The 26,418-nt window shown below is 37.5% G+C and overlaps 2 protein-coding genes across 13 annotated transcripts in view; one reads left to right on the top strand and one right to left on the bottom strand.

Moving 5' to 3' along the window:
• Nucleotides 1-20,391, bottom strand: part of DHX57 (DExH-box helicase 57) — a 58,067-nt gene extending 37,676 nt beyond the window's left edge. Inside the window, exons 1-8 of one of the 12 annotated variants that reach the window (XM_057741146.1) lie at nt 19,814-20,309; nt 19,228-19,350; nt 12,506-12,723; nt 6,545-6,703; nt 5,359-5,544; nt 4,228-5,066; nt 2,505-2,683; nt 526-647 (exon numbers count right to left, since the gene is read on the bottom strand). In XM_057741146.1, coding sequence (XP_057597129.1) covers nt 526-647; nt 2,505-2,683; nt 4,228-5,066; nt 5,359-5,544; nt 6,545-6,703; nt 12,506-12,723; nt 19,228-19,251 — 1,727 coding nt within the window. In that variant the 5' untranslated portion in view covers nt 19,252-19,350; nt 19,814-20,309. Of the gene's footprint in view, nt 1-525; nt 648-2,504; nt 2,684-4,227; nt 5,067-5,358; nt 5,545-6,544; nt 6,704-8,122; nt 8,143-12,505; nt 12,724-19,227; nt 19,351-19,813; nt 20,310-20,330 lie in introns of those variants that run through there. The other 11 variants (XM_057741158.1, XM_057741148.1, XM_057741149.1 and 8 more) reach the window with 11 other exon arrangements.
• Nucleotides 19,255-25,781, top strand: MORN2 (MORN repeat containing 2). The gene is made up of 7 exons (XM_057743392.1): nt 19,255-19,261; nt 20,012-20,374; nt 20,427-20,558; nt 22,733-22,783; nt 23,218-23,324; nt 24,013-24,149; nt 25,549-25,781. The coding sequence occupies exons 1-7, from the start codon at nt 19,255-19,257 to the stop codon at nt 25,649-25,651; spliced, it is 900 nt and encodes a 299-aa protein (XP_057599375.1). The 3' UTR covers nt 25,652-25,781.
• Nucleotides 25,782-26,418: the final 637 nt, after the last annotated feature.

Here is a 26,418-nt window from a genome sequence, read left to right as displayed (position 1 = left end):
ACAAGTGTAATTATTAAATTGAAGACCCCTGAATACAGAATTAAATTAAGCCTGCAACTTGTCCCTGCTAAATAGGTTTGAATAACACATGGAGAGTGTGAAACAGGAAAAAGAATGTACCCTAAGTTGTTCCTAAACAAAAGCTTTAAGGAAATCAGAATAAACTTAAGATGATGAAAAGTTTCCAGCTAAATGTTCTGGAACTATCCTTTATATTTTAAAATGGGCCTTGCTAAAAGCCTTCAGCTAGGCCTTTTGCCTTAAAATTGTCTCAAGGCAGATGTGTACAATATCTATAAATTCCTAAATTTATGAGTTTTTTTTTGTAATTTGGCTCTGTTGGCTACAGTTGCCACATTATTTGCCTCTGTGAAATATTATTTAATATCCGACAGGAAAAAACACAAATAACACCAGCTACTGTTTTTTTTTTTTTTTTTTCCCAAAGTAGAACTGGTTGTGGTAACCAGGGCACACACCATATTTACAGATGAAAGCTGCATGACGAATAAATTACATTCTTACCCAGTCATACCGCTTATAACAAGCACTTGGTGCTTGCTCAGCAATTTAAGAATGTTTTCTCTTTCTTCCCAAGCAGGGAGTGATTGTCTTTCTTGCAGAATTGACTGGAACTGTCTGGAAGCCTAACAAAATAAAAGATAAGACATCAGTTTGGTTACTTTGAACCACCTTTTGCAAAGCTCTAAATGTTGAATCCCTTAGTTAGACCTACCCTTTCTGCTCTTTCTTCACCAATTTGTTTAGAGGTGGAAAGTGCAGATTTGTTGGGGGTTGGATGCTGATGACTTTAGTCAGAAGGCTGTTCAGAGAATCAGGAAGAATAAGCTGTGGAATCCATGTGGCTTTCCTACATCTGAATAAACTGAAGGATCTTATAAGAGAAATAACCCCTCTTGCTTAGCACCTATCCAGCTCTTTCTCTAAGAGTCTCTATACCAGCACTGTTCAATAGAACAGTGTGGAAATGTTGATGGAAATGTTCTATATTTTTGTTGTCCAATATAGAAACTTGGCTACATGTGGCTATTGAGCACTTGAAATACTATCAGTGCTATCAAGGAACTGAATCTTTCATTTTTTTTCACTTTTTATTTTTTTGAGAGTTATGAGTTAAGTTTTATTTGGGGCAAAATGAGGACTGCAGCCCGGGAGACAGCATCCCAGATAACTCTGAGAAACTGTTCCTTATTTTATTTAATTTTAATAAATTTAACTTTAAATAGCTACATATGGCTAGGGGCTACCATACAGAACGGCATAGTTCTACATAGTATCAGATTTTTACCAAAATCACTAATAGTAAGAGCACTCAGTAAATGGTTCTTTTTTTTTTTAAACATCTTAAATACATACAATTTTTATTTGTCGAGAATAAATAAATAAAAATAAATTGGTGTGGATTCAATTTTGTTTTTTTTATTCCTGGGTTATAATCCAATTCTGTACATCCAATACTTAGGATATAATCCAATTTATTTTGTTGCTCTAAGTGTTTCATTTTGGCCATTGGGAGCTTTTCCAGGTTGATTCCTGAGTCCTTCTGACATGCCCTCATCTTTATTTTATTTTTTTTTAATACTCCCTCATTTAAAGGATTCTTTTTGGCCAGTCACCACATCTATGTAACTCAGTTTGACATCTAATGGCCAGTGCTATAAACATTGTGCTGTGGGTTAAAACTGTGGATGTATTTTTGACTAATGTAAGAAACTTACACTAACATTTATATTAACATACACATTTTCTGCATACAATTTTATCACGTAAGTTATCACCTCTAAACGTGTAATTTTTTATTTCTATCATCTTATTATTTAACATTCTATGAGTATTGCAATATGTATGTACTAGTGTTATACTCTGTCAAAAATCAGAATCATAGAACTTTAGAACTGGAAGGGCCCTCAGCATCTAATCCCCAAATAGGTTAAGCAGCTCGTCTTTATCCTACATCCAACTCTGCCCTAACACTTCACTTATGCGTTCTTTTAAAATAATCTTCATTATTTTCACCCCTGAATGGGGTAAAAATAACATGGACTGTGAAAACAGAGAGAATCAGCTTGAAACTCTGTGTTGCCAGTTACCAGCTTTGTGACCTTGGGCAAATTATTTATCCTGTGAGCCTTTGAAATCGGGTAAGAGTCCCTCCTTACCCTTCTCCTCTTCTATACTGCTATTTCTAATGTAAATCACAGTACTACTTTTTCTTTCACTTATCAGATCTCTATCATAGTACCAAAGCCACATGATTCTCAGAATATCTGGTATATATGTGGTTCATTTTCATCAGCCTTTGTATTTTCCAAAACTCTCTAGGACATGCATCCAAGTTTGCTGTGGCATGCAGAAACTCCGACCAATCAGAGTAAAGGAGAATTGAAAGTAAACTATGGAGGGTAGCCAAAGCTTCCTAATTCCTAATCCCTTCATCCGTACATCAGGGAGGCAATGCTAGCCATTCTCTCAGAATACCCTACCTGTTTTATTCGGAACTGCTTGCAGATTTTGACATTTTCAGCATGTACTGATTTTGCCTGCCAGTCATATCTTTTGGAAATCTTTTTCTTAAGGTTGACATAGCTTTCATTCTCCACCATAACTGGTGCAGGACCTTCATCCTCATCTGTCTCTTCCTCAGGCTCTGATTCTTTTTCAACTTGAAGGGGATAAAAGGAAACGTTTTCGATATGGATCCCTTTCTTTAGCAAAGGGGGAAAGTCACTATCTAACAAAGTAACAACAACAAAAAATCATAAAATGGAGAAAAAGGTAAAGCTTGAATAAAACAAGTTCATTCATTTCCACACTACTACATCTACTGCTAGAGAACTTAAAATGCATCTTCAAATAAACTTTAATCAAGCATAAGTGGCTTTGGTTAAACCAAATTAAAAACAAAGAAGAGAAAATCATGGCCTGCCTTGTTAACCCAGCAGATTCTTCATATTTAGGAATTAAAGTTTCAAATATCTGCAAGTGTTCCTAAAATTCCATGACACAAAATAACCCAAATGTCCATCATATGATGAATCAATAAATAAAATGTGGCATGTCCATATAATGGAATATTATTCAGTAATAAAAGGAATGAAGTATTGATACATGCTACAACAGGGATGAACCTTGAAAACATTACGCTAAGTGAAAGAAGCCAATCGCAAAAAGCCACATATTTACTGTATGATTCCATTTCCATCAAATGTCCAGAACAGGCAAATCCATAGACAAAATATAGACTCATGGTTGTTAGGGGTTGGGGGAAGGGAGAAATGAGAAGTGACTTGCTAACAGGTACAGAGTTTCTTTTTGGGGTGATGAAAACATTCCAGAGTTAGACAGTGGTCATGGTTGCACAACTCTGTTAATATACTAAAAACCATTGCATTGTACACTTCAAAAGCCTGAATTTTATGATGTGCAAATTATACCTTAATAAAGCTGTTATCTTAAAAAAAGTCCATGACACACAGTTTGTCATTTCTTGAGGAACACATCTGAGTGCTAGAACTCACTGCGGGTTGGCAGAGAGTCAAGGGGCCAGTGAGGGAACCCAGCCATCTGTCCAGCACCTGCATCTCAGTGTGGTTTCACTGTTCTCTACCTGTTGATATTTACCTAGGAACTCTTGGGAAATATAAAACTTGTTTCTCTGAAAGAAAGATGGCAAAAAATAAGAAAGAATCCTATGGTGAACTTGGAAAGGGGGGTTATTCTTTTGGTGTAAGAATCTGTACAGTACACCTGGATCTGCAGAAAGCCAGAGGCTTGTACAAACTTTTCTCTATTTGAGGAGTTAGGGATTCATAAAGGGAGCCCTTCCCTAATGAATTTTGGGGGTCTAGTGTACTAAAAGCAGGAAGCTATGGATAGTGGTATAGAAAGAGAAGTATCTCTAAAAACTCATTTGCAAGTAATCCTATATACAGTAACAGAAGTAATTATATGAAACCAAATGGATTAAAGAAACAGATTTCCTGGAAGGATGGTTTAAGGTTCTTTTAGCCTTCAACTACTAGAATTAATACATACATCACTACAAACTTTCAATTTAGGGAGCTTAAAACACAGTGACACAATTAGGCCTTACAATTAAAGTCAGGTCTCAGTTCAGGGGAGACCCTAGACCAGCCCTCAGAACCTCTGATTTAACCCATCATTCCAAATCCCCCCTCCACAACACCTGATCAATGCCTTACATACCTCCTGGAATTTGATTTGAAACAAACGAATTACTTGGAATCACTGGTTTACGACAGACAGGATTATTTATTCTGGTCCCAGAAGATACTGGCAGAAAGTTCACAGGAGGGACACTGTACTTGTGATGGGTATTTGTTAGTAACTTGGCTATTTCTGATTCTTCCTCTAAAAGGGTTATCAAAGAATACACAACAGGTTCTGAAGTTTCTGCAAACGTCAAGGCCTTGCCATAAAGGAATTCAGAAATATGTAAACGACAAGCCAGAGGTAGATTCTCATTGGTGGAATAAAATGCCACAAGGGGAGCTTGGTAGGGGTATTTGTGGTCTTTAGAAAATCGAATTTCAAGTTCATATAAAAAAGATGCATCTTCATTAGCATTTAGATGAGAATCATCTACATTCCTTTCTGCTCTTCCAATAATTTGATTTGGGGGCACTTCATGTTTGAATTTGCACTTTGATCCAAATTTGCAATTTCCTTTGAGGTAAAATTTACAGATTTCAAGTGAAGTCTCCTGTATATTTTTGGTACTTTCCTTTCGCTTGGATTTGCAGAATTTACTCGTCAAATACTCCAGTTCTAATCCAATGGTCCAGACTCTGTTCTGAATTCTTTCTATGAATTTTTCACCACAGATTGACTTGAGAGCAAAGGCCTCTTCCTGTCGCTGTTCCACACACTCATCCAAGCTTATATGTGCAACTGCCTCAGAAACCTTCACCCTCTCTCCAAATGTCTCTGAAAAACACTGGGTGAGTAGATGCTCCAGGGATGCCCCCACGTCTCCATCGCAAATCCTCAGGGCTGCTTGACAGCGTTCAGCACTGAAACCATACCTGCCATATGTGAAACGACAAAAATGACTGAGTAATACCAAACCACAGAAGAGAAATTCATTTAAATACGTACATGTGAAGTTATAACTATACACAGGCAGGGTGTGTATCTTGAAAAAGTGTCCCTGATAATACTAACTCCTCCTTCACCTCCCTATCCTAAAAAAGAGGATACTGGGCATATCAGGTACTGCTGGAACCCACACACCACGGAAGTATTCAAGAAGAGGTAGCTGTGTTTTTAACACAATTTCAGTTTCCTTCAATTTTCCCATAAATGATGAAAGCAAACCTGGAAAGTTTCTGCACTACAAACGCTGAGCCTGAGAATTCTGGATGATGAGGCTCCACCAGGCCTGAGCCAGCGCACTCCAAAGCATCCGTGTCGGGAACAAGGGAAGCTTCTCGTCCAGCTGACCAGTAGTGCTCATCATCATAATCAAGCTCATCGTCTTCTTCCTCCCCAGAAATACCTCTTCTGGCAAAAGTAACATTTTCATATATCACATATTAATCTCTACTTACTTCACAGAAAAATTTAGTAAGAGTCTAAGAATTTAATTCAAGGAACCAAAGGACACAGGATCCTGACCACTATGCAGTCACTGATTTAATTTTTTATTGACCTATTCATTTATATCTTGGCACGAACAGCATTTATTACCTGCCAGGTACTATGTTAAATGTTTTTTATGTACTATCTCTTTGAAAATCTTCCCAATAACCCAGTCAGATACTATTGGAATCTCCGCTTTTTTTTTCTCAGATGATCAAATAAAACTTAAGAGAAGATTAGTAACTGCCAAGGGTTATACAGTAAAGAACAAGGCAGTGTGACCCAGAGTCTGTGTTCTTAACCACAGAAGCCTTGGCTAACCTCTCTCTCTTCTCCTTCATAAAAACCATTGCTATCTTTTTGCTTTGCTGCATAACCATCTTTCCTAAACCTAGGACAGATAAGTGATTTGCAGATAGGATGGAAATTGAGCTGTTCATGACTGACTATTCATTAATTCTGGCAAATAGAAAGAATTAACCTCTCCAACTGAAATCACACAGCAAAAGAGCCGAAAGACTAAAAATATCTTTCTCTTAGGCAGATTGTCATGAGAAGTGTAATCATAAGACTTCATCTGATCAACTCAGTATTTGCTCCTAGAACAATACTTCTACTAGTTCACTACAAGGTTTTATTTGGAAGGTTATCAATAAAGCAATTACTGAATCCACATTAGCACTGTCCTAGAAAAAATAAAGATGAAAAGGCAATCTGTACTACTGCTCACAGATACTGCAAACAAACTCACTCTAAAGCTACTGCTGAATAATTATTCTTATATTTCTCTTGGCTCACTTTCAACTAGTTACATAGCCACAACAGGATCAGTACTGATACAGTATTCCAAAGACACAAAGGACCATCACACTGCCAATTCATCTTCCTCAATATAATTATTTACTCAAATTAAAGAATTTACTCAGATCCAGCATCCGCATCTTGTTCTTGCAGGTCTCGGAGGAGAGCTTTCACTTTTTCTTGATTCTCGGAAGTCATATGTAGAGTCTGAAGGGGCATTTTGGCTTCAGGCTTCCATTTGGGGCGTGCATCTCCTTTTCTCGCGCTACTGTTACTAGGTCTGCAAAGGACACAGAACAAAATTACACATTTATCTGTGAGCAGAACTTACACACTCTCCTCAGGGTCTGCAAATATATACAACATGACTGGACTGTCAAGTGTCCTACAAAAGAAGACCATGAATGTGGAGAGATTCCCCATTTGCTACAGTATTTACCAGACTTCATTATATTGAAACTGCTGGGAAAAACCTGGTTAGATTCTTCATCATTAAGTCTGGCTTCACTACTCAAGAGTTCTCTGGAGAAAGCGATGCTATGATGGCTCCCTTCGCATCCCTGGACTTTCAAAAGAAGTCTGTGACTTACAAAGAGGATATATTTCAATCCATTTGAGGCACTTGCTCTGAGAACAATCAAGAGTCCTGTCTTATGAACAGTAGGCCCTAGTTTGAAATATTTGCCTAAATTATTATCCTGATCACAATATGTTCCCTATAGAAAAGTAGAGAACAAAGAAGAAAACAGAAGTCACCTTAAATCACATCATTCTTTCTCACATACATTTTTTATAAAATTGTACAGCATATATAATCTTTTATAACTTGTTTTATTTACTCATCAAAATAAAACTGGCGTTTCCCCCAAGTTAAATATTTTCCTACAACTTAATTTTTAAATGGTTACATGTAGATATAGAGGTACTAGAATTTATTTCACTAATCTTTCATTTTTGGAATTTAGATTTTTTTAGGCACACTTTTTAGTATTTAAAACAATAATCAGTTCTAAAGTTTAACTTTATTTTTTATTATTATTTTTTTAATTAATTAATTTATTTAATTTGTTTATTGGCTGCATTGGGTCTTTGTTGCTGCACACGGGCTTTCTCTACTTGCAGCAAGCAGGGGCTATTCTTCATTGTGGTGCACAGGCTTCTCAGTGCAGTGGCTTCTCTTATGGAGCACAGGCTCTAGATACGTGGGCTTCAGTAGTTGTGGCACATGGGCTCAATAGTTGTGGCTCACAGGCTTAGTTGCTCCTTGGCATGTGGGATCTTCCCAGAGCAGGGCTCGAACCTGGGTCCCCTGCATTGGCAGGTGGATTCTTAACCACTGTGTCAGCTAGGAAGTCCCTAAAGTTTAACTTTACTCACTAAATTTCTTTTCTCTTTTTTCAGTTGGCATGCTTCATTATAAATTTTCACAAATCTAGGGAAATGTCAGAAACTTTCACTGTATTGAAAATCCAACATACTACTGAGACTTTGAGAAGAACCACACATTTACACTCGCAAAACTGAGTAGTAAAGGAGAAAATAGGATAGGTTGTGGTTTTTAACCACTTAGTTACAACTTCTGAAAAGAAATCTTACCCAAAATTCATCATTTCCCCATTTTGTTTCAAAAATTTTTAAATCTACAGAAATTAACACCGTTTATCAAGATTCACCAACTGTTAACACTTGCCATACTTACATGCACACACACGTTTATGCGCTTCTCTTATTTCTCTCTCTACACACACATATGTGTGTGTGTATATATATATATTCCCCCATATATGTGCATGCATGTTCTGCTAAACCATCTGAATGTAAGCTGCAGACATCATATTCACTCAAATACTTCAGCATGTTATTCCCTAAGAACAGAGACATACTTTTATTTAACAATCCTATTCTCACTCACAAGGGATTTTACATTGATATGATCTAATATATAATTCATGTTAAAAGTTCCTAACTACCTCAATCATGTCTTCTAAGGATTTTCTGATTGAGTATCTAGTTAAAAAGGATATTTAGGTATCTGTTTTTCAAACTCCTTTAATTTAGAATAGTTCCCCCACATATTTCCTGGCACTGACTTTCTTGAAGCACTCAGGCCAGCTGTCTTGTAGAATTCCGCAATTTCAATCTGTTTGTTTCCTCATGATCAGTTAAAAAAAAAAAAAAAAAAAGCAGGGGTGGGGGGGCCGGTGTAGGTGGAGAACTTGGAGAACTTCCATATGTGCCTATCTCATCTACCACTTATTTGTAAACCCCTATACTTTGCCTTCTTTCCTGTTACTAAGGTTGAACCACCCTTGATCCTAAAGCCAGTCCCTCTATATTGTATCTCAATCTCTTTAATCTTCTCAAGGAAATCATTCCAGCACTTATCCCCTCTCTACATCATCAGTTCTTCATTCTCCTTTGGATCATTTCCATCAGTGTATAGACATGCTATATAACATCTACCATCTTAAAAAAAAAAAAAATCCTCCCTATAATGCAGATCCTCCTCAAGCTATTCTAATCTCCCCTCCCTCCCGTGCCCTTTAAAGCAAAGCTCCCCGAATAGTTATTTAAATCATTGTCTGTCTCCACTTCCTTTCCTCTTCTTCCTGAAACACACTCCAACAGGGTTTCTTCCACACCAACTGTACTAAACCAAACAGTTCGTGTCAAGGTTACTCATGCTATCCACATTGCCAAATCCAGTGGACAACTGTCAGAACACATTTTTCTTTTTTTTTGGCTGCGCAGCTTGTGGGATCTTAGTTCCCCCACCAGGGACTGAAGCCTGGGCCACAGCAGTAAAAGTCCTAACCACTGGACCGCCAGGGAACTCCTGGAACACATTTTTCTTGACCTATCACAAGCACTTTTAAGCATCCAATCCAATCTGATTGGATACTTCCCTTTAAAAAGCCTTTATCCCTTGACTTCTGGAAATCAGCTCTCTTAGTTTTTCTCCTGCTTCACTGGCACCTCCTACTCCTCAATCTATTTTGTCTGATTCTCCTAATCTCTCTCAGATCTAAAGCCTAGAGTGCCCCAAGGCTCAAAACTCAGACCTCTTCTCTATATCCTATCTCATCCGGTCTCATAGCTTCAAATAGCATTTACTCATAGAGGACTTATACATTTACTTCTCTAGCTTAGATCTCGTTCTTGAACTCCAGACTTATATATTAAATTGTCTGTGACACTGCTACTTGGAGAGTACTTTCTAACTGGTCTTCCTGCTTCCAACCCATGTCCCCCTGTAGCCTATTCTCCACACAGCACAGTGAGGCAGGGCTACTGAGTATGGGTGCACATACTGTACACTATGCAAAGGGTCCCAAAGTGGGGAAGCAGGGGACAGCGAGAGCTAAAATCCAGTCTATGCTCTGCTTCCAAGACATGCGCCCTGGAGCTATAACTGCCCAAAGAAATGGGCAGCATTTTCTAGTTCACATGAAGGGATACACTGAATAGCAGTTAACTCTAGCCAGAGTGATTGATGGCACACACTCTTGCCTCAAACCCTTCAGTGGCTTCCCACTGTATTCAAAGCAAAAGCCAAAGTCCTTATAATGGCCTTTTTGGCCACAGTGCACAACTTGGCTCAGTCCAGTTCACGATGCTGACAAACCTCAGGACTGGTGCTTGGAAGACAGAATTGTGGTGCTTGAAAGAAGCATTCTAAGTAGATAGGGTGTGTTTGAACATGTGACAACTGATATATACAGATGTTTTTGCTTTCCTTGTCCCTTTCATGGTGGGAGCAGGGGTGAACTTTTGAGAAGGTGCCAAATATCTGTGAAAAGGTAATGTCTGCCCCATAGAGAATGTCTGCAGAATCCAACTCCATTATTTAAAATAGTTTTTCTACCAAACACCCTCAGCCTGAAGCTTGACACAGAAACTAGACTAGCTATTCTATAGCTATCTTAAGACAACTTTGTCAACTGTGCTTTAATTTTCAAAGGTTATTTTAAAATCTCATTCTTCTGACTATTCGATTATATATTCAAAGTACCCTTTTAAAAACTTGGTTTTATGTGCTTACAATTTTTTCTGTAATAAATCATCTTAATGATTACATTTGACCCCTTTGACAGAAAACAGATTAATGGATTCCTAAGGATCAGGGGGGAGTTTGTTGCAAAGGGCACGGGGAGAGTTTTGAAGAACTACTGATTACAGTGCTGACTGCATTTGTCAAATTCTAGGGTGAGTTTTCTTGAATGTAAATTACCCTTCAATAAACATGACTTTTAAAACTTAAAAAACAAAAACAAAACAAAATCCTTGTTATGGCCTATAAGATCCTATACAGTATAGCCTTGCGAATCCAACTGCCTATCACTTCTTACCCATCCACGCTAGGCATACAGCTTCCTTGCCATCTCCTAAATCTTCCAAGTACACTCCTATCTCAGGAACTATGCACTTGCTGTTGCCTCTGCCTTGAATGTTCTTCCCTCAGATAGCTGCACAGGCTTACTCTTTCACTTCTTTCTTATCCTGGCTCAAATGACACATCATTAGAGAAGTATTCTCTGATCACAGAAAACGGCAACCATTTAAAAACACCAGCAATCTATTTTGGTATTTTCCATCCATTTATCCTTTATTTTTTTCCATAGCACTTACCACCTGACATATTATTATATCTTTGTTTATGGTCTTTATACCTCAAACCTCCTCTATGAAGACAAGGACCATATTTTATTCATTGCTATAATCCTGGTCCCTAAAACAGTGCCCGGTGCACGGGAGGCACTGAACAAATATTTCCTCCATAAATGAGTGTCTAAGATTCTAAGAATCTATAAAGTCAGTGTCTTCAGAAAGAATGGAGCTGCATCTAACTTAGCAGTTAGGTTCTTAAGTCAGCAGCTAAGGTGAAAATAGAATTTTAAATTATTCTGGAAGATTCCTTAAAAAGGTGTCAAGTTTGAGACTGATACATTATCTCTCAGTATGTCCAAAATGACCATTTTTTCCTTTAGAATAGAAAAAAGTAGATTCTCTGGTTGCATACCAGATGAAGTACTTGGTTATGGTAGAGACCATGCTTAAGAATACATATTTAAACATTAATATCACATACTCAGTGCATCAAGAGGCTTAAATTGCAAAAAGCACTTGGAAATGAGACTGACTGAGGGTTAAACACATTCCTCTCTCCATATCCTGTTCCCTATGGAGCCCAGATTCATTTGGTGGCAAGTTTAACTACTTAAACACTATTTGTTCTTCTTTTTCTTCTGAATGCATACAGTTGAATTCATTTAAGTTAAAAACACATATGATGCAGTTGAACTTCAGCACTCACCTACGAGGTGAGATACCCTCATATATTCCCATCTAACTAATATTTAGGTGGGAATTATTCCCATGAAAGAGTGTGTGCATGTATGTGTGTACATACGTAGCTCTAAAGAAGTCTCTCCATCTCTAAAAATTCAAGTAAACAGCTTGAAGTGCAATTTGAAAAACAATGAGAATTTTATATTTATACTGCATAACATGCAGTAGTAAAATCTTTACTTTCATTGAACATGCATTAGAATTATCACAATTTATTCACTAATTAAAAGTTGAACATGAGAGAAGCCTGGATATGATATCTATCACTGGTCATCACATGAAGCTCCAGTAAATATCTGGTTGATCTGGTTGGAAAATAGATAATTCACCAACTAGACAGATGGAGTACAGCCAGATCTCATTTGGGGAGCTTCCAGCTACAATGCCCAAGAAATACTTAAAATAATTTTCATCACTTTCACCATTTCCAATATTTACTTTCCTAGTAATATTGATTACAGTAACAATATTATATTCAATTCACAGTGTCATGTGGAAGTTAAAGTTAACTTCAGATCTCAATGCACCTTCCCACTCCCAACAAAAGGTGTTATTTGTCATTATGCCTTTAGAAAGGGTTACAAAGATGGGGACTGCAAGGCTTTAAAACAGGAGGAAGACTGACTTGGCCAGAATTATCTGGCATTTCCCCCCTTTGTCTTAGCCATCTGTTGTCCCATAGATCAGGAATTGATACTGTTTTCATATTTGAACATTCAAAGAGTATAATGACCTGGATGAACGCCTTGATTCACTGAAGATACAAAAGTCATCGCCATCATCCCAAATTCTACTTGAGGCCTTTCTATTGCCACCAACGCCACCGCCACCGCTGCCACCCCCATGAGATTTACTAGCATGACTCCTGCCTCCTCTTCCTCCTCTGGAAGACCCTTTTCCACCTCCTTTCCCTGGCTTGCCTTTTCTTCTTACTGAAGAACTCATTTTCACCTGCAAGAGAAAAAAGTAATACAGATATTATAAAAACTAGACAAGTATAATAATCCTTTGTTTGTCAAAGTAATGGATATAGCCTGTTTCAGAAAAAAAAAAGGAAAATGCACATTTTAAAAGGGCCAGTTTAGGAGAAGCATGAATAAACTGCTTCACAAAAGATTTATGAGCATATCCCCCTCAAGATTAATATTTAGTGCATTACTCTGACACAGATTTCTTAACCAGGATGTGCATCAGAAACACATGTAGAAGTTTCAAATCACACACAGGGTATGTAGGGTTCAATACCACATTCTGATTTGGTTAGGTCTGGCATAGGGTTTAAAAAACTCTAGTTGAGAAGAGATGTTTTCATGTATTTAATATATGATTTGATAAGTAAAATTTATATTTACACATACACTTTCAGAAACACAGCTCTGGCTCAGAGATTTTGCCTGGGGGGGGGGGAAGTGTAGAGCTTTTGTATGAAATCAAAGTTAAAATGTTATCACTTAAAATAGAATGTTATAATTATAAGATGTTTTATGTCAGCCTCATGGTAAAAAGTCAAACAAAATGAAACAAAACAAAACAAATGACACGGCAAAAATCTATAGTAGATACACAAAAAATAATGAGGAAGGAATCAAAGCATACCACTACAGAAATTATCAAATCACAAAGGAAGACAGCAAGAGAGAAAGAAACAAAGGATCTATAAAACACCCAGGAAACAACAATAAAAATGGCAACAGTAAGCCCTTACCTGTCAATAATTACTTTAAATGTAAATGGACTAAATTCTCCCATCAAAATACACAGAGTAGCTGAATGGATAAAAAAACAAGACCCACTATATGCTGCCTACAAAAGAATCACTTCAGCTTTAAAGACACATAGACCGAAAGAGAAGGGATGTAAAAGATAGTAAATGCACATGGAAATCAAAAGAGAGAAGGGGTAGCTATACTTAGACAAAGTAGCCTTTAAGTCAAATACTGTAACAAGAAACAAAGATCATTATATAATGATAAAGGGGTCAATTCATCAAGGGAGTCTAACAATTTTAAGTATTTATGCTCCCAACATCAGAGCACCTAAATATAAAGCAAATATTAACATAACTGAAGAGAGAAATAGACAACGATACAATAATAATAGGGGACTTTAATAGTACACTTTCCAACAATGGTCAGGTCATTCAGAAAGAAAAATCAGTAAAGAAACATTGGACTTGAACTATGATTTAAATCAAATGGACCTGATAGACATACACAGAACATTCCACTTAAAGCAGCAGACTACACATTCTTCTCAAATGCACATGGAATATTCTCCAGGATAGATCATGTTAGGCCATAAAACAAGTTCTGACAAATTTAAGAAGATTGAAATCAGATCAAGTATCTTTTCTGACCACAATGATATGAAACTAGAAATCAATAACAGAAGGAAAATTGGAAAACTCATAAATATGTGGAAATTAAATAACATGACCCTGAACAACTAATGGGTCAAAGACAAAATCAAAAGGGAACCTTTAGGATATCTTCAAACGATTGAAAGTGGAAACACAACATACCAAAACTTATGAGATGAAGCAAAAGAAGTTCTAAGAGGGAAGTATAGAGCAATAAATGCCTACATTAAGAAAAAGAAAAGATCTCAAATAAACAACCTAAATGTTCACCTCAAGGAACCAGAAAAAAAGAACAAACTAAGCCAAACTAACCCCCAAACTAAGTCCAAAGTTAGTAGTACGCATATTAGGAACACCAGAAGCATAGGAGAGAGAGAGAGACAGAAAAGAGCAGAAAAGATATTCAAAGAAATAACAGCAGAAGACTTCTCACATTTATTGAAAGACAATAACCAACATCTCCAGGAAGCTCTAAGGACTCCAAGCAGGATAAACCCAAAGAGATCCATAAATAGACACAATACATAAAAATGCTGACAGTTAAAGACAAGGAGAAATCTTGAAAGCACTTAGAGAAAAACAACTTGTCACTTACAGATACAAACCCAATAAGATTAACAGTTAAATTTCTGGCAGAAATAATGGAGGCCAGAAGGCAGTGACATAATACATTCAAAGGACTCAAAGAAAAGAACTGTCAACCAATAATCCTATATCCAGAAAAGTTATCTTTCAAGAATGAAGGTGAAATAAAAAGTTTCTCATAAAAACAGAGAATTTGTTGACAGCAAATCTGCTTTACAAAAAAACACTAAAGGAAGTTCTTCAAGCTGAAGCAAGTGACCCTAGATGGTAATTTGAATCCACACAAAAATCAAGCACCAGTAAAGGTAACTGTATAATTACAGAACAAAAACAAAACCAAAAACAACCCCATCCCCCAAACCAACTGAACAGTGTAAATGTATATTTTTCTCCTTTCTTCACATGAGCAACTTAAAAGCAATTGTATACAATAATACATATATAATGTAATATTGGGCCTGTGATATACAGAAATGTAATATATTTGCCAGTAACAGAACAAAGCAAGTCAGTGGGCACATAGCTGTACTGGGTTAAGAAAATGACTACAATGGTAAAAGTAACAACTATAACAGTATACAGTTGGGGAAGCAACCTAAGTGTCCACTGACAGATGAATGGATAAAGAAGATGTGGTATATATCACAATGGAATATTACTCAGCCATAAAAAAGAATAAAATAATGCCATTAGCAACAACATGGATGGACCTAGAGATTATCAGACTCAGTGAAGTAAGTCAGACAGAAAGACAAATATCATATGATATTGTGGAATCTAAAAAAAAAAAGATACAAATGAAAGTATTTACAAAATAGAAATAGACTCACAGACATAAAAAATAAACTTATGGTTACCAAAGGGGAAGAGGGAAGGGGGAAATTGTTTTCATTAAAATATATACACTACTGTATATAAAATAGATAAGCAACAAGGACCTACTGTATAGCACAGGGAACTATACTCAATATCTTGTACTAACCTATAATGGAAAAGAATCAAAAAAGAATACACACACACACACATATAACTGAATCACTCTGTTATACACCTGAAACTAACACAACATTTTAAATCAACTCTACTTCAATTAAAAAAAAATAGAAAAAAAAGTACAGCTGGGTTTGTAACATTAATAGATATAATATGTTTAACAATAATGCTGCAAAAAGGAGGGAAAAGGAATATAGCTATATGAGAGTAACACTTCTATACATTACTAAATTTGAGCTAGTATAAATGTGAAGCTGATTCTGATATGTTAAGATGCACATGATAAACCCTCAAGTAGTCATTAAAAAGCAAACCAAAAACTCAAAAATATATTGTGAAAAAAACATTAAAGAAATTAAAATACTGCATTAGAAAATATTCATTTAATGACAATGCAAAAGAAGGCAGCAAAGTAGGAACAGAGAAACAAAACAGATACAAGACATTAGACAACAAAGAGTAGAATGGCAAATGTAAATCCCACTACACCGATAACATTAAATGTGAATGTATTAAACAATTCAATCAAAAGACAATCCAACTAAATGCTGTCTATCACTTTAAATTCAAAGATATACACATGAAAAGTAAAAAGATGAAAAAAGACAAATCATGCAAACAGCAATCACAAGAAAGCTGGAGTGACTATGCTAATATCAGACAAAACAGACTTTAAAGAAGAACATTTCATAATGATAAGGAATCAATCCACGAGGAAGATATTAACAACTACAAATATACTGCACCTATTAACGGTGCACCAGAATACATAAAGAACAACTGACAGAAATGAACAGAGAACTAGACAACGCATAACAGTAGGAAACTTCAGTACCCACTTTGAACAATGGTAAAGCACTAGATAGAAGATCAATAAGGAAACAGAAGACTTGAAACACAGTGTAAACCAACTAGACCTAACACCCAACAAAAATATACATTCTTCTTATGTGGACAAGGAAAATTTTCCAGGATAGACCATATACTAGGCTATAAAACAGACCTCAATAAATTTTAAAAGACAGAAATGATACAAAGTATGTTTTGCAACTACAGTGGAATGAAATTTGAAATCAAAAGCAGGGAAATATGTGGGAAACTTACAAACATGTAGAAATTAAACTAGGTCTCTTGATATTCCTTTCTTAAAAAGTTTTCATAATTATATACATATATTGTTTCCTTTATGTTTCTCTCTCCCCCCACCCCACCCCGAAAGCTCTCTGAAGGCTTATATCTATTTTGATTACCACTGTACTTCTAACACAGTGTCTGGCATATAGTAGGAATTCAATATGTATTTGAGGAATGGCTGAAGGTGGAATACTGATGACTGATATTAGAATGGAGATTCATTCATTTATTTATTCATTCCACAAATATTTATTGAGCACTTATTAGATGCCAGATACTACAGATATAAAAGTAAAGATGACAAAACTCCTGTCTCATGAAGCTTATCTTCTACAGAGTAAGACAGACTATAAACAAATATATAATATCTGTTAAGTGCTATGAAGAAAATGAAAAACTCAGATTGTTATTTTAGATAGAGTGGTCAAGTATGAGTGGTCAAGTAAGAGTGGTCATCTTCCTGAGATCATATTTGAACAGACACTTGAATGTTTAGAAAATGAGTCATGAAATATTTGTGAAAAGAACATTCTAAGCAGAAGCAATAGTAGATGAAAAGGGGCCAAGTTCAGAACATCTTCAATGCACTGGGCTGGATGAACAATAAGGAGTCTGGTGGGTCTGCAATGTAGTAAGCAAAGGAGATGAGGTCAGAGAGTAGAGAGGGCCATGCAGGCCCTGGGAAGAACTTTGAATTTTATTCTAAATATAATAGAAAGTCACTAGAGAGTAGAGCAAAAAGCTTGGTATGATTGACTTAGGTGTTAAAACAATTACTCTAAAAAGGGAACACTCCTACTCTGTTGGTGGGAGTGTATTGATAAACTGGTACAGCCACTACAGAGAACAGTATGAAGGTTCCTTAAAAAACTAAAAACAGAGCTACCCTATGAGCCAGCAATCCCATTCCTGGTCATATATCCACAGAAAAACATGGTTAGAAAAGACACAGGAACCCCAATGTTCACTGCAGCACTATTTGGAACAGCCAAGACACAGAATCAACCTAAATGTCCATCAAGAGATGAATGCATAAAGAAGATGGGGTACATATATACAATGGAATATTAGTCATTAAAAAGAATGAAATAATGCCATTTGCAGCAATATGGATGCACCTGGAGATTATCATACTAAGTGAAGTAAGTCAGACAGAGAAAGACAAATATGATATTGCTTATATGCAGAATCTAAAAAAAAAAAAAAGATAAAAATGAACTTATTTACAAAACAAAAACAGATTCACAGGTCTAGAGAACGAACTTATGGTTACCGGTGGGGAAGGGTGGGAGGGAGGGATAGATCAGGAGTTTGGGATTGACATGTACATACGGCTCTATTTAAAATAGATAACCAACAAGGACCTACTGCACAGCACAGGGAACTCTGCTCAATATTCTGTAATAACCTAAACATGAAAAGAATTTGAAAGAGAATAGATACATGTATATGTATAACTGAATCATTTTGCTGTACACCTGAAACTAACACAACATTGTTAATCAACTATGCTCCAATATAAAAAAAGATTAAAAAAATAAATTCAGATTTACATTAAAATTATTATCTAGAAAAAAGTTAAAAAAAATTACTCTAGCTGCTATGTGAAGAATAAAAAGACTGTAGGGAGATAAGGAGAACCAGGAGGCCAGTTAGAAAACTACTGCAGTTCAAGCTGGAGATAAAAGACAAAACAAAACAAAACAAAAAACAGTGAGTTGGACTAGGGTGGGAGCAAGTGGAGTTGAAAAGTGGCTGCAGATTCTCAATGTATTTAATGGTAGATGAATTGGATGAAAGGTATGATAAAGAAGTGTCTAGAATTCCTGTAAGATTTTAGGGCCTAGATTAACTAGGTGAATAGGGGTTCTGTGCTCAGCCATGTGATCAGAATGGGAAGATTGGGGAGGAAAAGATATGGGGAGTGTCACAAGTTCAGAATGGATGTTACACTTGAGTATCTTTTAGGTACTCAAACAGAGATATGCAGAAGGTAGTTGGATATACAAGTCTGCATGGAGGGGAAAGGTAAAATTACTTCATTTAATTCTCTAAAACTCCTATAAGGGAAATTTTATTTTCTGTATTTTATAGAGGAGAAAACTAGAGTACAGAAAAATTACATGACTTGTCTAATGTCTCCAACTACAGAAGCAAAGTCTAGAGCCAAGGTTTGAAACAATCCATTCGACTCCAAAGCTGAAATTCTTTCCCCCATACTTCCCTCTTACACCTCCCTCCCAAACACATACTTTACATCTTCAATTCAAAATTTAATATTAAGCTAGCCCCCCTTTGATTTGTGCCTGGATCTTAATTTATAAAGTTGACTGAGTGCTGACATAAAGGGATCAATACCACTGAAAGAAAAGTTTGTTACTTACAGTCCCCCTAGAAAGGAGAGGCATGCCATGCCAGGTGGGCCACAGGGGGAAGCACCAGTGTCAGTCAGGAGGCAGAAAGGAACAGGGGTAAGGCATAGGCCACAGCCTTTCTTGAGTTTTCCACTGGAAAGGTGAGGCAGGGCAGAGTAAACAGCTTAGGATTGGCTAGTTTAAATAATTCCCACAGACTCTGAGGCACTGGGGCTGTCCCTAGTTGCCTGGTACCTGGCCCTGGACCAATTTAGTGCAGGGGAACTACTGGCTTGGTGGTTAAACAAAGGAGGTGGTTGGAGGTAGGGATGCAGGATTGGTTTGTTTGCATATGAAAGGTGTGTTCACAGGTTAACTGTTAATGAGCTAGCCCTGGGAATGGCAGTTTCTTCCTGACCAGATAGGCCCACAAGATGCCAAAACATCACAAATTTTCTCTGTTCACCGTGGATACAGGAACCTAATTTTGGCTGGAAGAGCATCCTTTGTTTCACCCCCAAGTTTGGCTCCCAGGAACAGAGTAACCAAGCTGGGCGCTGAAAACTGACCACAAACCATTCCCCTCCCAGGCAAATCTCTGACTGACTCCACATACCCAGCTCCTTGCCGATACTCAGGCCCGGTACCTTTCTTCCAGCATACATCGTCGCAAATCCTCTCCCCAAATAGCCACCCACTGGGGACGGAGAGAGAGACAGGAAACGAAACCCGAGCCCTTGCAATCCAACCTGCTATCCCGCTCCGAGCCTGAATTCAACTCCCCCGCCTCCAGCCTGAGCGTGGACAACCTCAGCTGCCGACCCCCGCCCGGCCCGGTCACAGGGCCCGGGTCTCTATCGCTCCAGACTCGCCGGCCCCAGCCAGTCAGGCTGGACCCCACCGGGCCGGGAGGCTCCTCAGATCCTGACCACTCAGGGAGGGGGAGGCGGTAGACGGGTCCGCACACTGACGAGCGGGGTGACGCGCAGACCACGCACACGGGCCTACATCCTCCGTCCGCGGAAGGGGAGGCCGTCCCGGGCTCGCAGCGCTGCTTCCCGGGGCGGCTGTAAGGACGCGGCGCCCAGCGGCCCGCCGCCCCGCCTGGAGGCCGCCACCCACCCGGACCTCACCTGGAGCGGCTCCGCCGCGGCCCAGCTGCAGCCTCACAGCCCTGGCGCCTTCTGATTGGCTCGACCTCGGGCCCTGCCTATTCTCTTCCGGGTGAGAGGTGCCTGGTCGCCCTAGCAACCAAGTCGCACTCTGTGGGGAGCTGCTGCTTCTTTTCCTCCCGGCCACAGAGCTGGCGGCCCAGGGGGAGTCTCAGAGTCCAGAAAACCTCTCCAGCAGCCCTGTGTCAAGTGAGTGCCCCATCCTCCCAACGCCCCTTTCAACAGTACTCGTACTGAGCCGGAGCTCGGCCCCTGGCAACTCCGGTACGGGCGTGACCTATTTCCTCGTCGTCTACACTGCGGGTGGACGGGGGGCACGGAGAGCCCCTGGTGGGGGAATCCGGAGACCTGGATTCTAGCTCTCATTCGGCCGTCGATTCGCTGTTGTGACACCTTAGGCAAGGGGCAGCGTTTCTGGTTTCAGTTTCCTCTGTTGCCAGACAGCCTCGGTCTCTTAGGTTCCCTCCCTCTGGCTCTAATATTCGAAAGTCTCGGATGAGGAACCATTTAAGGGCAATTGAAACCAGTTCGGGTTCTTGTATCATCACGTTTAGTGCTCTGCTTAGTAAGCACTTAACGATTGCTTCTCAGGTGCCACTCATGCACTAAACTTTCGATTCCTAATAGTAAATACTAAGCACTGAGCTGGACACTAGGGTGAGAAAAGAGATTTGGCTAATCCTTGATCCTGACCCAGAGGAGTGGAGTGTGAGAAGGGACTCCAGCACAAAAGCGTTATTCTAATAGGGCCCTAAGTACTAATAGGGCCCTAAGTACTACAGTAAGGATAGACCAGAGTGTTGGGGCGCCTAGAAGAGTCTGGGGGTGAGCGGAGTTATGAAAGGCCGTGTCAGGTGATATCTCTGTTTTCCTTTATGCCTCTTTCTGGGAAAAATTTTCGACCTTCTATTCCAGTTCACTAATTTACTTTTCAACGGTCTTCATTTTGCTATTCAGCCCTTCTAAGGAGGCTTATTTTAACGATTATATTATTCATTTCCTAGGTTTCTAATTGATTATTTTTCAAAAGCCTCTGCTCCTGTCTCAAGGCTGCTGTACCCTCCCTTTCTCTCTGATGATGTTTGTCTTCTGCCTATTGTGTTATTAACTCTGTTTCTTCAGAGGGGATGAGGTTCCAGCCTTTCTCAACTGGCACTCATTAATTTTTCAATTAAAAAAATCAGTTCTCTTGTCTCACTCATAGAGATTCTGATTCAGTAGTGTGGAAGGGCGTAGGAACTTGTAAAGCATCCTAGATGATTCTAATGCATGGGCCACACTTTGAGTAACGTTCTAGTAGACTATTGTCTTAGAAGTTATAGTTTACTTTCTTCTCCACATCTATGTTTTCTTCAATACTGGAAAAAAATTAGTTTCTAATGTTTTAGTCCACTAAATGTCCCAGGGCTCTGAGGCATAGATTCCACCCCACCTTCCACCCCCCAGTCCTGTGGTTTTCTTTTTTCCTTTTTTAACCTGGTCTCCATTTCAGTCTCATTCTATTTGGACCCCACTCCCTCCCTCACCCCTTCTCACTATCTTTCTTTATTTTCTGTTTCCTCCTACTGTCCAATCAGAGATTGCTCACTCTACCTTACCTCTGTGAGACAATTAATAGATCACATACCCAAGAGAAATAAAAACATATGTCCATACAAAAAATGATACATAAATGTTCATAGCGTTATTCATAGCAGCGAAAACTGGAAACAACCCAACTCTCCATCAACCAATGAATGGATAAACAAAATGTGTTATTTTTGTACCGTGGACTATTCAGCAATAAAAAGTGATGAAATACTGATACATGCTACAATATGGATGAACCTTGAAGCTAAGTAAAAGAAGCTAATCGCAAAGGACCACATATTGTATGATTCCATTTCTATGAACTGTCTAGAATATACAAGTACATACAGACAGAGAGTAGATTACTGGTTTCCAGGGGCTGGGGGTGGGGTTGGGTGGGTTTTAGGGTAGTGGAGAATAATTGCTAATATGTATACAGTTTCTTTTGGGAGTGATTAAAATATGCCAAAATTAGATTGTGATGACAGTTACACAACTCTGAGTATGCTTAAAAAATGAATTTTGTATATTTTTAAAGGGGAACTTTTGTGGTATGTGAATTATATATCAATAAAGCTGTTATAATAAACAAACAAGTAAAAGTTGATCATCTAGACAAAATTATTTATTCCCCCAGGACCCTACACTAGACTATGGAAATGCCAAGTAATCATGATATGCTTGTGATCATATGAAGTGAGTCTATTTGGTTAGCTCTTACAGCAAATTTGTTATAGGTCTTAGGATGTAAAAACATTTTACTTATGTGACTTTTCTTAAATCTTTTAAAACAGCTCCTGAAGTATTTAAGATAAACTTTATCTTTCCAAATGGAGACAAGTATGGTAAGCATACATTTCAATTACTTTTTTCTATACAGACTAAAATCAAATAACTTAAGGGTACAAAATTGAGACAAAAAACTGAGACACTATAAAACTACTATTGAGATATTAACTCCATTAAATAAAATAACATAGAAATACTAATGGAGGAACAGATTTTAAATCTAAACTCTAATGTTAAGTATAGACATTGTGCCTTGGAAAGCTATGGGAGGGCCAGAGCCATATATCAATCTTCCGGGCCCTTGAGAGTCAATGATTACAACACCTTCTAGGTCCATGGAGCTCCTCATCTCTGGTCTCATTGATTTCGGTGCTAGGAAGCCAAAGAGACCCACAGGGATGCAGTTCTGATTAAGCCTGAACATAAATATTTTATTACTTAGTCAAACAGCGTTCCCTGTTATAATCTTCAGTATTTCTCTCTTGTTTAGATGGGGACTGTACAAGAACATCTTCTGGAATCTTTGAGAGAAATGGAATAGGTATTCATACCACTCCTAATGGGATTGTCTACACAGGAAGCTGGAAAGATGACAAGGTATTATTGTTGTTTTGAACATTGACAGTGGATAAGTAACTCTATTGGTTAAATGATTCTAGGCATTTCACCATTAATCAAAACACACATATGAGTAGACCATGCAATAAAAAAAGCAAATGGTTATCTCTAACGTATATGAACATAAGAGTAGTGTAAAACTCTTGCAGAGACCTCATCATCATCATCATCTTTCTCATTTCCCATCCATTGAGCAAACTAAACTCATTACATAATTTTCTCATTTAATCCTCTTAGCAGCCTCATGAGTTAGATACCATTAATATTCCTATTTTATAGTTGAGGGGTATCAGGCTCAGGTTTCTTGCCCAGCTAGTAAGTGATGAAATAAAAATGCGTTCTCAGGTCTGCTTGAATACAAATTTTTGTTCTTAACAACTTCTTTGTGCCATTTCCAGGCTAACTAAGCTGGTTGTCCTTCAAGGTGTCTTGAGGACCTCCAAGATGTTCAAGTGCCCCAGATCAGAAACATTGGCTTGGTGGGCTTCACAGAGAGATACATCCAAAGAACAATGAAAAACGTTGTCTTATTTTTGTGGAAATAAAGGATGATACAGTGATAGATTAAATAATAACAAAGTGGTTGATAGACATATGTGTACATTTTTTAAATGTTCTAGGGAAACTGAAGATTAGTTACTGAGGTAATTTCCTTTGTTACAAACAGATGAATGGTTTTGGAAGACTTGAGCATTTTTCAGGAGCAGTATATGAAGGACACTTTAAAGACAATATGTTTCATGGACTGGGGACTTATACATTCCCAGCTGGGGCAAAGTACACTGGAAATTTCAATGAAAATAGGTAAGTTTAAAATAGTCACTGTAATTCTAAAAAATTCTTTTCAGGCACATTTGCTTAAAAATTTAGTTAATGCTGAATTTCTTTTGCATGTATTCAGTTAAAATATATTTATAATATATTTTGGAAGAATTGTTGGGTTATATTTTGGGGAAAAAATGTTATAAGAGCGGCTAAGGCCATCATGAGCCTCCAAAAGAAAATCTCATTCTTGGTGATAATCTATTAGACTTTTCATTTATTTCCTCTTGACTCATGTTTGGGTAGAACTTTTTGCAGTCATATTGGAAATGGAAAGCTTGTTGCAATTATTGAGAAAATTTAGGCCAAAAATTATTTTCACTTGAAATATCTTGATAATTTTTTTTTGTTTTAAATTTTATTTTATTTTTTCTTCGAATTTGAGATATGTCACATACAGTATTGTATACATTCAAGGTGCACAGCATGATTTGACTTACATACATTGTGAAGTGATTACGACAGTAAATTTAGTGAACGTTCATCCTCTCACACTGATACAAAATAAAAGAAAAAGAAAAAATACCTTTCCTTGTGATGAGAACTAAGGATTTACTCTCTTAACAACGTTTATATATATAACATACAGCAGTGTTAATTATATATATCATGTTGTACATTACATTCCTAATACTTTATCTTCTCACTGGAAGTTTGTACCTTTGACCACCTTCATGCAAATCCCCACCCCCCACCCTCAACCACATATCTTTACAAGCTTAATCCTCACAGCAGATATCATGCCATGTCATCCAGAGGTTCATGTTCATTTATAACTACCCCGTTTATTATTTCCAGAATTGAAAATGCAACCTATTTGTTAAGAAGTGGTTGGTACATATTGAGGAGGGTAGAAAAGTGTTCACCTATTCTGATGCCAAGTCTGTGATGACAACATGTAAACTTTTTCCACTGATGTTAATAACGGGAGAAGACTCTAACCCATGGGATAAAGGTCTGTTTGGTTATGTGAAGTGCACTTTCACCACTCCAGAGAGTCCAGAAAACATCCGCATGGAGCATAGCACCTCAAACATAGTTGAAGGTCAATAAACATTTGTTGAATAAATGAATGAACTAATTAAGCCAGATAACCAATATAAACTTTTCATTTTTTGACTGCTTTGGTTTTGTCTAAATTAAGCATATGTGATCCTAAAATCTTAGACACCAAAATTTGTATAATGACAATATTTGTTTGGAATAGTAATATTTTTTTTTGTAGGATGTGAAATCAGGATGTCAGGTTTTAAATCAAATTTTGAAAGTGGGAAGATAATTCTTCAGACATTAGTATATAATATACTATAGAATCGTATCTGGACTGTAAATTTTTGGTCTTCGTTAATGAACACACATTTTTTTTTTTTAACTATTTCAGGGTGGAAGGTGAAGGACAATATACTGATATCCAAGGACTAGAGTGGTGTGGTAACTTTCATTTCACGGCCGCCCCAGGCCTGAGGCTAAAGCTCCACATGTAGATACTCTGCATTAAAGTTTTAATGTGGTAATTGCAGTTTTTATTTGTAAGGAAAACAACTAAATCGGTCATCTGAAATAACTTCATACACTACCTATATATTATAATTTTGCCAATGAAACCATCACTCACTTATGCCTTTTGAACTTTCTTTTGATCATCTTATAATTAGTTTAAAATAAATTATGTGGGGACTGTCCCTGGTGGTCCAGTGGTTAAGACTCCATGCTTCCACTGCAGGGGGCGTGGGTTTGATACCAAGTCAGGGAACTAAGATCCTACATGCCATGTGGCATGGCCAAAAAAAGGAAAAAACAAAAAAAGAAATAAATTATGTGATTCAATTGAAAGTTCCCTCATTTTAATAAAAACTACGAAGATCTTGACAAAGTTAATTTCCAATCTTGTGCCTAAGTTTTGTCATCTTTAAAAAGTGTTAAAGGAAACTATCAAGAAAATGAAAAGACAATCCACAGAACGGGAGAAAATATTTGCAAATCATATATCTGATAAAGGTTTAGTTTTCAGAATATATACAGAACTCTTATGTACAAATATGTATAAATAAGACAACCCAATTTAAATATGGACAAAGGATTGGAATAGACATTTCTTCAAAGAAGATATACGAATGTCTGATAAGCAAATGAAAAGATGTTCAACATCATTACTCTTTAGGGAAATGCAAATTAAATCCACAATAAGATACCACTTCCCAATCACTAGGATGGCTATATTTGAAAAGACATAATAACAAAGGTTGGCAAG

Source organism: Hippopotamus amphibius, chromosome 7, assembly GCF_030028045.1.
Source record: "Hippopotamus amphibius kiboko isolate mHipAmp2 chromosome 7, mHipAmp2.hap2, whole genome shotgun sequence".
In the NCBI taxonomy this organism is placed as follows: Eukaryota; Metazoa; Chordata; class Mammalia; order Artiodactyla; family Hippopotamidae; genus Hippopotamus; species Hippopotamus amphibius.
Note: the sequence above shows the minus strand (reverse complement) of the source record. Positions and strands in the feature narration are given on the sequence as shown.